Source organism: Engystomops pustulosus, chromosome 1 (assembly GCF_040894005.1).
Source record: "Engystomops pustulosus chromosome 1, aEngPut4.maternal, whole genome shotgun sequence".
In the NCBI taxonomy this organism is placed as follows: Eukaryota; Metazoa; Chordata; class Amphibia; order Anura; family Leptodactylidae; genus Engystomops; species Engystomops pustulosus.
In genome coordinates this window covers 267,447,123-267,459,880 of record NC_092411.1, presented here as the reverse complement: position 1 = coordinate 267,459,880, position 12,758 = coordinate 267,447,123, and the positions used below count along the sequence as shown (strand labels likewise).

At 42.7% G+C, this 12,758-nt stretch overlaps 1 protein-coding gene across 1 annotated transcript in view; it reads left to right on the top strand.

The window, feature by feature from the left end:
• Positions 1-8,513: 8,513 nt before the first annotated feature.
• CRMP1 (collapsin response mediator protein 1) overlaps positions 8,514-12,758 on the top strand; it is a 45,395-nt gene continuing 41,150 nt past the window's right edge. Inside the window, exon 1 of the mRNA XM_072126101.1 lies at positions 8,514-9,213. Coding sequence (XP_071982202.1) covers positions 8,845-9,213 — 369 coding nt within the window. The 5' untranslated portion in view covers positions 8,514-8,844. The remainder of the gene's footprint in view (positions 9,214-12,758) is intronic.

Genomic DNA, 12,758 nt, shown 5'->3' with positions numbered 1-12,758 from the left:
ATCTCATTCCTTGCACTCGCTTCATACGCGGGAGATTTATGCAGCATTCATACTGTGCTTGCGGCTGATTTTCCTGCTGTAAACTGTGTACCAGAAAATTGGAAAGACGCAGCGAACATCTTCTAGAAACGTCCTCAGACAGAGAGATGTCACAGATGGTAACGTCTCATCTGGGGTGTAACTAGAAGAGGCAGGGCCCCATAGCAGATATCTGAATGGGGCCACGCCACCCTTCCAGAAAATATACATATTTGTATACTGACCGAAATATACACTATTACACACAGTTACATGCACATGCACATTTATGCACTAGTATATACATTTATACACTTACACAGATCTGTCCCAGTAGCTGCAGACCACGTGGATGAGCCACACGGAAGGAATTTGAGATCCCTAGTCCTGTTGTTCTGCTGTCCCGTTCCCTCTCCCCCAACATTTCTTATCTTAGCTGCCAATTCGTGCTGTGTACTGTGATAGGTGTGCACTGTTGTATACATATTGGGGCTCATTTACTAAGGGTCTGCATTTTCGCTGGGTTTCCCGACGATTTCCGTTTTGCGCTGCATTTAACAGGGGTTTTTGGAGCACGCGATCGGATTTTGGTGCAATCGTGCTGAGTTTCGTGTGATGCAAATCGGGGGCATGGCCAACGGATAACCCGGAGGATTCGGACTAAGCGCGGGATTTAAAATTCAAATTGTGTTGCACTTACAAGCACCGGGAAGAAGCGGGGAAGCGACAGATGCAGGAAATCTGGCGCACGAGCTATGTGAATCGCGTCGGACTTCATCATCGTCGGACTGTGCGGATCGGAAATGGCGACAGGCCCAGGTAAGTAAATTTCCCCTGTTATGCTCTACAATGTGCTGCATAATATGTATATAATGGTGCACAACTTCCATTCCTTAGTGTGTCAGGTCAGATGCCGGGGCCCCCTGACACTGCGGGCCCCATAGCAGCTGCTATGCCCCTGCTTCTCATAATAAAGGCCGACAATGACATAATAGAATTTAAGAAGAAGGGTAATTGTAGGGATATTCAGAAAGGTAGTCATATTTCTTCTCTGGGGGAAGTTTCTCCAGAATTATTGTCTGGTTTGTGCACTGTATTTGTAGTCTGCACTGGGGTCTATTAGCCATAGTACAAATGCAGTATTAGGCAGTATTTGGCTTCTGGGGTGGCATTTTGTACATTGTTTTTTGGAACATCTAGGGCACATCTGGTTACTAGTGCGGCCCCCTGACGTTGAGCGGTCCTTGGGCGGATAAAGGTTTTTATGTAGATTGGATAGAGATTCATGGGAAGACTTCTGTCCTTCATGTCAGAACCCTGTTCTCCATAGTGGTGGTTCTGGAGCAATGTCAGGCTATCACTGTTAGGCTGCATTCAGATGACCATAGGGGGCATATACATTATATACTGCTGCAAGCTTGTGTCTGTACATATGTCCCCCATAGAGGCAATGGGCACATGTGCTGCACTGTACACAAGGAAAAGATACGACATGTCTTATCTTTCCCTGTGTTACGGCGCCATGCACCGCTATTGAGAGGGGAGGGGTAACCCCCTCCTCTTTATCCCGGCGAACGTATGGCCGCCCGGCTACGGCCCGGGGGGCATATGTTTGTGTGCATGTAGCCTTACTTCTGTGGAACATGGGCCAACCCTATCTATCTGGAAAATACAACCTTATACAGGGGTCTGCGGATTGATTCTGCTGCTTTATGTGAAACTCCAGCGTGCTGCCCCCCAGCTTCCCAGCTTAGCCCCCTCTGTATCTACCATACTGTATTTCCTCTTGTCTTCCACTGTCTGACGTCCATCCTAATTATATTCCCATTGCGTCTCCTTAATGTGGTCGTATTAAAACAGACGCATTAACCCTTCAAGTCATTTCCTCAGGTCTTTGAGCTGATGGGAAGTTTCCTTGTTTTCTCATAAATCCAAATTCTAACTGCAGACCTGAGAGCCTCATGGCACCGCACTGCAGATCAAGCCAAGCTGTGAGCCGCTGCCTGCCCAGACTGTGCCAGGTATAAAATACAGCGTGATACACTTAACCCCTTCTGCTAATACTTATCTAACTCAGTTTTGAGGCACTGACAAAGTCAACTCTGATGCATCTACAGCAGCATTTCATCATGGAGAACACAAGGGCCCAAAAGTCTTAGAGTCCCATAAAGTGGCTATTTCCTTTACAAAAAAGTCCTTTTTTTTAACTGGAGTCCAGAAGCTACAAGTTATGCTTCCAAACACCATAGATGACTATAAAGAAAAGAGTCCGGCTCTCAACACAATCTTTTGTCTTACAAATCTCACAGAATCAACAGAGACCTTACATCAGGATTCTCACATTAATTCAGAGGCCACACCACGGCCCTAAACTTAATTAGACCCTATACCAGACCCAAGGCTTCACACCACGCCCCTAAACTTAATCAGACCCAAGTCTTCACAAGACGCCCCTGTAATGTCTCCATGTAGTAGCAGCAGGCAGAGATGAATTCCATCAGAAACTTCTTTTATTATAACATGTGCAGTCAGACATCCACATTTCTTCTCCTAGCTCCCAGCAAACCACACCCCTTAACTTCCTGTCACATGTTCTCATTTCTAAAAGAGACATGTATGCTTGCTGTATGTTACATCACCCCCCTTTTTTTTAAATGAATAATAATCAAAAAAATGAAACAACATAAATTAAAACTGATAACGAAAAAAAAACAACTGAATCTTGAATGTTGCAATTTAAGTCATTAATGGTCCATTTCTAGATAAGCAGAATATAAACCCCAAATTACACCTCCTCAATAAGTCTAGATGGGGCTCTTCTTTCTCTCACTGGATAGCGTCTTGGTTGTTGAAGAACACTGTTACCTGAAGAGCTGGCTATGTCCTGTTGAGAACTGTCACTCTCAGTAACATCTATGTGGGTCTGAGAGGCTTCACCAGGATCATTTTCTGGTAATCCATTGTCAGGTAATCTATTTTCTGGTAACACTTTGAAGTGTGAGGCATTCCGGGTAATAGAATGTCCATCTCGCTCAGCTGTGATCATACTTCCTTTCTGGGCTGTTACATGGTATTCTGCTGGGTCATACATTGGACAGGTCTTGTTGTTCTGTTTGTGACGTACAACCACTTTGTCACCCCTCTTTATAAAAGATGGCTGAGCATGACGTCTCTTGTCTGCATACTGTTGCATTTTCTGCTTGTTGTTAAAATCTGCAGGTCTCACAGTAGAATCATCAGGAATGACGTGGCTGGTAACATCAGGAATACGGATACGAGGGGTTCTGTTGAATAGTAGGTGGGCAGGAGCAGCATTAGTAGTTGAATGAGGTGTACTCCTATAGTTGCGTAGAAATCTGTAGAGCGCCTGTTTCAGTGGTATGTGCTCCAAGTAAGAGGCTTTAACTCTCTTCCCTAAAGTGCGCATAAATCTTTCCACAATTCCATTTGCTTGTGGCCAGCACGGTGTTATCTTTCTGTGTGTGAACCCCAGATATTCAGAGAACTGTACAAATGTATGGCCATTAAATGGAGGTCCATTATCTGTTTTGACTATTCTGGGAATACCATATGCTGAGAAAATGTTGTCCAACTCTGGAATTACACTGTTTGCTGAAGTCGAAGAAATAAATGCAATTGCAGGGTATCTTGAATATTCATCAATTGCTACCAGAATGTATTGCCCATTAGGCAGTGGGCCATAGATATCAACTGCTATTTCTTCCCAGACAGCTGTAGGTAAAGGAGACATTTGTAAGGGCTCAGGTTTTGCTGAATGGGTCACCAGCTGACATGTGGAGCAATGCTTTATCATGTCTTCTACCAGCTGATCCATGTTTGGGAACCACACTTTTTCACGTAGAAGTTTCTTTGTGCCAACTATTCCCAGGTGTCCTTCATGAGCAATCTGTATTACGGAGCGACGCAATGTTTTGGGAACAACCAGTTTGGTGCCTCTAAGAATAAGGTGCGCCTCTGTGACTGACAGTTCTGCTCTCACACATGAGAAGGATTTGAGCTCCTTGAGACTTATTTCAGGGTCTGGAAATTTTGCTCTCTGAATCTCATGCCATTTGCCATTCTGAATAATGTGTATCAGGGCACAGAGTGTCTTGTCATGTGCTGTTGCTGTCACAAACTGATCAGCTGAAAGGGCCTTAGGAATTGTATGAGCAGTAACAAAATTGATATATTCTTCAGTTGACCACTGAGTAGTTTGATCCACTTCTGTAGGATGCCTTGAAATGTAGTCGGCTGGATTGCTGTATTTGCCAGGTTTGTGAATAATTTTGTAATTATATCCTTGAAGTCGTAGACCCCATCGTTCAATTCTAGCTGGCATCTTGGCTCTTGGGTTTCCAAAGATAGTTAGGAGAGCCTGGTGGTCTGTGACAATGGTAAAAGGAGCTCCATACAGAAACAGATGAAAATGCTCACATCCCCAGACAACAGCTAAACTCTCTTTTTCAGGCTGAGAGTATTTTCTTTCTGTATTTGTTAACCCTTTACTCGCATATGAAATTATACTTGGATCTGAACTGTTGGGTTTGTATTGTGCTAGAATAGCTCCCAGTCCCACTGGACTCGCATCCACAATCAGTTCAGTGCGTAAAGCTGGATCAAAATAGCACATTGTTGTAGTTGAACACAGTTCATTTTTAATAGTCTCAAACGAGGTTTGACATTCTGGAGACCACTTGAATTCACAACCTTGTTTGGTGAGGTCCCTTAGTGGCGCGCTAATTGTTGAGAAATTTTGAATGTATCTAGCACAGTAGCTGGACATCCCAAGGAAGGAACGAACTTCACTGACATTCTCAGGAACAGAGGCCATTTTTATTGCCTCTACCTTTTTAGGATCAGGCTGTATTCCTGCAGCAGAAAAAAATATGACCATAAAACTCTAGAGAAGTTTTGTTAAATTCACATTTCTCTTTGTTTAATGTGAGTCCATGAGCTAATAAGCACTCAAAAACAGCATGCAATGCACGATTGTGTTCCTTCTGGGTTTTTCCAAATACCATTATGTCATCACTATAATTGAAAGCATTGGGAATGTGCTGGATTACACCTCGAATGGCATCTTGGAAAATTTCTGCTGCAGCACAGACGCCAAAGGTTAAGCGCTTGTACCTTCTTAGGCCCAAATGTGTAGAAAATGTTGTCAAATATCTTGACTCTGGGCTCAGTTCCAGCTGATGGTAGCCTTTATTGAGGTCTAATTTTGAAAAAATAGCTGCTCCATTTAGTAGATGAATGATGTCATTCATTGTTGGAGAGATATGTCTTTCTCTCTGAATAGCAACATTTGGAAGGCGCATATCAACACAAATTCTTACCTTGTCAGAATCCTTTGGTTTTGGAACCACCACAATTGGAGAAACCCATGGGGTAGGACCAGTGACTGTTTCAACAATATCCTGATCCTCTAAGGATTGAAGCTCTTCTTCCACCTTTTTTCTTAGGTGAAAAGGAATGCGTCTATGAGCTTGTGCAACTGGACGGACACTTTCATCCACATGAAGGTGCACTTGAAAATCTTTCAATTTTCCCAATCCACTAAATAGGGAAGAGAATTCATTAAGCATAGTTTGAATTTCCTTATCAGCTGGATCAGTTATTGTGTGAATGATCTGAATGAGACCAAGATTCATAGCTGTATGGTAGCTAAGAAGACAACCTCCAGAGCCTTGTAGGATGTAGAAGCTTGTTTTCTGTATTTTGTCTTTGTAATTGATTTCAGCATCAAATGTTCCCACAGTAGGTAGCGGAATCTGAGATCCATATGGGAAGATTTTTGTGTTAACAGTCCTGAGCACTGGTTTTGTCTTCATCTGTTCATATGTATTGTTGTCTATGATGTTCACAGATGCTCCAGTATCAATTGTAAATGTAATATCAGTACTGAAAACAGTGATTATTACACTCGGAGACTGCAGTGGTTTGGGTGCAGAGGTAATAAAGACATAGTCATTGGTTGTGGTGGATGTCTCCTCTTCATCCTGGTGTAATACTTGTATATTGGCCTGTTTTGCTGGATTTGGAGGGGGCTTGGTAAGTGCTGATTTGCATACAGATGCATAATGGTTCTCTTTACCACATTTGCTGCATGTTTGCCCTAATGCTGGACATTTATTTATGTGAGGAAAGTCTTTTCCACATCTGTAACATTTCTTTTGTTTCTGAGTTCTGTTGTCTGCTGTAGCTTTAAATTTTATGTTATGTATCTGGGAGACGTCGCCTTTTTCCATTGTAGTGGCCTGATGATCTGCTATTTCTATGGCACGGGCCATTTTGAGAAAATCATGTAGAGAGTAGTCTTGCTGCAGGGCTTTGCGTCTTATTGTAGAAGATGTGCAAGAAACAATTACTTGTGTTAAAATTTCATCATCATTATCAGCAAAAGCGCAGCCTTGTGCTAATTCCCTTAACCGTGTCACATAGGCATCCATGGATTCTTCTGGAAGCTGCTTGGCAATCCTAAACTTGTATCTCTCATATCTGATGTTTTGTTTAGGGTTGAAGTAATCTGTCAGAGCTCTGCAGCAGCTGCTGTAGGTGTCAGTGTCTGCAGCAGGCAGTGTGCAGTATATGTCATACACTTCTGAGCCTGCATGGTGCAACAGTAAAGCTCTTTTCCTTTTATCATCTTTGATGTCTATGGCTTCCAGAAAGTTCTCAAATCTGCTTATCCATTTTCTCCAGTTGTGAGCTAGGTTGTTGGTATCAGTAGTATCAAATTTGGGGAACACATGTAGCTGATCTGCCATCTTAGCTCTGCTCAGTAGAGTAGTGCAGGAGGTAGCTGTGCTGTAGTGTCAGGGAGGCAGATCTTCTATCTGTGTCTGTAGGTGTTTATCTCACACACCTTGGCATTGAGCACATGTAGAATGCAGTCAGTACTCACTGCAGCAGGACACCCATCCCATCCTCGTCGCCAGTTGTAATGTCTCCATGTAGTAGCAGCAGGCAGAGATGAATTCCATCAGAAACTTCTTTTATTATAACATGTGCAGTCAGACATCCACATTTCTTCTCCTAGCTCCCAGCAAACCACACCCCTTAACTTCCTGTCACATGTTCTCATTTCTAAAAGAGACATGTATGCTTGCTGTATGTTACAGCCCCTAAACTTAATCAGACCCTATACCAGACCCAAGGCTTCACACCACGCCCCTAAACTTAATCAGACCCTATACCAGACCCAAGGCTTCACACCACACCCCTAAACTTAATCAGACCCTATACCAGACCCAAGGCTTCACACCACGCTCCTAAACTTAATCAGACCCTATACCAGACCCAAGGCTTCACACAATGCTCCTAAACTTAATCAGACCCTATACCAGACCCAAGGCTTCACACCACGCCCCTAAACTTAATCAGACCCTATACCAGACCCAAGGCTTCACACCACGCCCCTAAACTTAATCAGACCCTATACCAGACCCAAGGCTTCACACCACGCCCCTAAACATAATCAGACCCTATTCCAGACCCAAGGCTTCACACCACCCCCCTAAACTTAATCAGAACCAAGGCTTCACAACATGCCCCTAAAGGTCCATAACTATTGATGCATCTATATAAAGGTACCTACCTAATGATACATCCATATAAAGAGAACATACCTCATGATACATCTATATAAAGATATCTACCTAATGATGCATATATATGGAGAGTACACACAGCACCTATTTACACATCTATATAAATGATACGTACCTAATGATATATCTGTATAAAGGGTACATACCTAATGATACATCCTTGTAAAAGGTACCTACCTATATAGAGAGTACATACCTAATCATTCATCTATATAAAGGTTACATACCTAATGGTATATCCTTGTAAAAGGTACCTACCTAATCATACATCTATATGGAGAGTACATACCTAATCATTAATCTATATAAAGGTACCTACCTGATCATACATCTAAATGTAGACTACATACCTAAACGATACATCTATATAAAGGGTACATACCTAATGATATATCTATATAAAGGGTACGTACCTAATGGTATATCCTTGTAAAATGTACCTACCTAACCATATATCTATATGGAGAGTACATGCCTAACCATATATCTATATGGAGAGTATATACCTAATAATGCATCCATAATAATGGTACCTATGTATCAATGTTATGTCTATTGTATCTAAAGGGTACATCTATTTGAAGAGTACCTACCTAATGACAGATTTATATGAAGGGTACTTACCCAATGACACATCTATATGAGTACCTACCTAATAATACATTTATATATCAGGTACATGAAGGATAAATGATGTCACATGCTCTAGGTTGCATATATATATACATATTCTTGTATGATTGCTGGTTCTATCTCCTGGTCTGCTCTGTGTGCAGCTCCAGTCCAGGGTCCAGTCTTGTCCATCCTATCCTCCAGCTGCTGCTAGCCAGTCCTTCAGGAAGAGGAGGGTCCCATCTTTCTCCCATGACTGGTCCTCCTGAATGAGGTTGCTTCCTAGAGGTGTCCCCCGAGAGCAAGGCAGTGCCTTGAGTAGTGAGTGCCTGCCTGTGCTGCTGCTGTCTCTCCCTAGCAGGCACCAGCCATCTCTACCAGCAGCACAGCCTGCTGCCTGCCTGGATTGCTGCCTCCTTTGATTGCCTCCCCTCATCTGCTGCTGCTGCTGGTAACAATAGGGTCCTTGTGTCTTTCCATCCAGACACTGCACTGCTGCATTTTATATGATCAGCCTCACCAGCAGCAGCAAGGGCTCATCATCCTCACCCTGCATCCATCCATCCATCTGCCAGTGAGAGGAGGGCACTAGGGGTGCAGCATGGCATCAGAGAGGAAAAGAAACTGGAATAAAGAAGATGATCTCCCTGTCTATCTGGCCAGACCAGGGACCACTGCCCAGACCCCCAGGGTGAAGTATGGGGGCATGTTTGCCTCTGTAGAAGGGGCTTATGAGAACAAGACTATAGATTTTGATGCCTACAGTGTGGGCAAGAAGGGCACCCGCACCCCAAGGAGCAGCAGCAGGGCGGAGATGGATGGGGACAATTTCAGTGAGACAGCCAGTGATGTGAGTGAGATCTCTGGATCTGTCATCAGCTCTCCTGGAGAAAGGGAAGACAGGACCCCAGGCATTGAGATCAAGTATTCCAGTGGGAAGGAGCTGCTGCAGGGGCAGGACAATGGCAAGGTACAGTGTGATGAGAGGGAGAGGCTGGGGGGGTCTGCACCAGAGCGGTGGGGGCTGGGATGGGGACCACATTGGCCTCTGGGTGCCCGCACATTGGATAAGGTTAATTGTCTGCTCTTATTAAATGTATTATTGCTTTGCTCCCTCTAACAATCTATATTTTGCAAATATGTAACCATTGTATACAACAAATATGTCCACATTGTTTCATATTATACATCAGATGCATCAGATCCAGTGCCTTTCTGCGCCAAAGAGCTTGCAATCTGAATGATGTATGTATTAGCCTTTTTCAAGGTCATAATAAATTGCTTTTGACTTGTCCTGTCAATCATTATATGATATGACACATACAGTATATACATTGTATCTACATACCTATAACCGCAAGTAGTACACTGCAATAATGTGTCATACTGATGATTGATAGGGCTATGAATTTAACCAGTAAATTGCCACAATTAATAGCACGACTCCCAGGGCATGATGATGCACATTGCCTATAGGACGCATGGCCTGGGGAGTACAGCCGTCTGGCATGGGAGCCGAATATTGAATTTACTGTTACAGGATACATGTTACAGCACTGGTATGAGATGCTAATTGATAGCATGTCCGTCAATATTTAAGAGATGGCTGGGTTATTTAACCCTTCCCTACCCAGAGCCTATGAGTAAGAGGCTGCGTTCTGGAAAAGTAAGGGTGTTCTAGTACTTTGCTGTAGTGTAACAAAGAGAAGTGGTGCTGAATCTGGGAGGCCTCCAGACCTCCTCTCCCTGTGGATACATTCACTTTGCATCTTAATGTCCAATGTTAGACTGGCTGAAGGGTTTCGGTTTTGTATCGGGCCGACATTCATAGGGAAACCAGACTTGACCAGACTTGACTTAACCCCTTCTTTCCTCCTAGAAAGTCTTTAGAAAGTTTATTGTACAATAGTAGCCTCTGCGGCTATGTGGAATATTTGTGTCAGTGCCGGCCCATAGACGGGTCATCACCCACAGATGAATCTAAAGTCTCTGCTGTCTGCGGCTCCCTCTGCCCCATTCATAAGTAATATATCTGGATATTGTCTCACACCCATGCTGACATCAGGTGTGAAGAGACACTATATTAAGGGGTCAGGTCCTGCTTTATAACAGATGACTGCACCCCTAATGCTGCAAATGGTGCTGCCTGTGGCAAGTGGCTCAACTCGCCTCATGGATGATGCACCCCTGGTTGCACCTAATCATAAGCAAAACGTGGTTCTTTTTGGATTTTGTTGCCTTCAAGAAGACTATGAGAACCAAGTTGATCTAGTTGTGGATGTATGGTTAATAATGGTAACAAAACCGTTCAAATTGATCCCCCAGTGGGAAAATTTAAATAGAATTAGGGAGATCTGTCCTATGACGGTCCTATTTTTGGATCCCTGATGGGTTGCTATTTGTTGCCGTAAATGTATCAAGAATCCTATAAAGTGTCATTTTTGTTATATGTGAACTGTTTATCAATTGTAAATATATGTTAGAAAGTGTACTAGATGGTAGTCTATGCCTAAAGGGAACCTGTCACCAGGGTTTCCCCCCATTTAACCACAAACCCCTCAGGTAGGTATGAAATGCATTCTAGATTTATGTCTTTTATGTGAAATCTCACCCGTTTACCCATAAATAATCTCATCCAAAGTCATGTGAAAATGAGCAGAGAAGAGTCATATTTTCCCTAGATGAGTTGATAATCATGAGTCTGCAGGGGGAGTGTCAACTGAGCCTAGAAACATACATTTTTTTTAGATCACATCAGGCTTATGTATCTTTGAGCTACAGAGCTAGAGGCACAGGCAGTTTAAAATTGTATTTTTATCTGCAGCTCATATTTCCATCTGTGTCTTTAAATGCTTGTATCTCTAGTTTTGTAGACTACAGATCCTAATGTAATCTGAAATATGACATTCTTTCTAGGCATGTTTATAGTTACTATAGAGCTGAAGATAGGGGCATCTGAAGTGACTCATCCCTTACAGCCTCTAAACTTGACTCATCTCAGGCAAATATGACTCTTCTCTCCTCCTTTTTACATTACTTTGGAGTAGATTTATTAATATTTAAATGGTGGAGATTTCAGATAAAAAAGGGAACTCAAGAAATTACATTTTATACCCCACCTGAGTCCCTTTAATACCTTAAAGGGGTTGTCCACTTTAGGCAAATTCCAGCAAATAATTGATATTGTTTGTGCAATGAAAAGTTATCAAATTTTCCAATACACTTTCTGTATCAATTCTTCTCGGTTTCCAAGATCTTTGCTTGCTGTCTTCTTGCTGTCATGCAACAAGAAGCTTCATTGTTTACTTCCTGTAGATAAACCCTGGTCCATTGTCATGTGATGTCACACAGGTGCACGGCTCATTATAACACAGAGAGTAATCAAATCTCTGTGATGCTAACGAGCCTTGCACCTGTGTGACATCACATGACCATGGACCGGTGTGTATCTACAGGAAGTAAACATAGAAGCTTCCTATAGAAATACAGCAAGCAGAGATCTAGAAAACCAAGAGTAATTTATATAGAAAGTATATTGGAACTTTTCAATACACAGGCAATATTTATTAACCCCTTAAACGCAACGGTGGCAATTGTCCTTTACTGCTTATTGGCACTTTCTGTCTTGTTTTGGCAATTCTTGGAGGAGGATAGGGCCAGATAATTGATTACAAAACAGTCTATTGCCCATCTTAAAATAAGAGAGGTCCAAATGAACCCACAGTGTCAGGCTTCAAAAGCACCGGAGCTCTTTCACTCGTGGGTAGATTTGCTTTCCTGATTCTGTTGTCCAGTAAAGGTCCAAGCTGAACACCAGCAGTAAAGATGTCATAAACCTCACAGCAAAACCGATTTAATCGGAACCCTGACAAGACCCCTACATGAAGGCAGGACGCAGACTAGACCCCAAACATGAATCAGACCCCAAGCAAGCCCCTTATATTAACTCAGACCAGACGTCTGAATTAATTAGTACCCAGACAAGGCACCTAAATGAAATCGGACCCCTACACTTAATTAAATGCCTAATTTTAAAGGGAACCTGTCATCAGAAATCTACCCAATACACCACTACCAGTATGTAGTGATAACACCTTTCAGTGTAAGGCGGCATCATACAGAAAATCAGTATGTAAAATATGAGATGTAAATGAGTGGTATAGGCCTCCTATGCTGTGACTGATGGCCCCGTATTAAAGTTGAGTGGATCCAAAACCGAAAAACTCCATTAGGATCGGTTCAACGCCACGCCATTAAAGGATATCTAGCACCAGGATGAAGGATTGTAAATCAAGCACACTGTCATACTGGTGTGGGCCCCCTTTGGTAGGATCCACTTTTCTATGGGCTTCTTAAGAAGTCAAGTCATTCAACTTGACTTTTGTGTTAATCTCTCCACCTCCTTGACGGACGCAACACTGGAAGTGATTCATTAGGTCTGCTGTCAGAATCCCTATCAGTATAAATCAGACATCACAGCAATCCCTAAATGAATACAGATCCAAGACCACACTT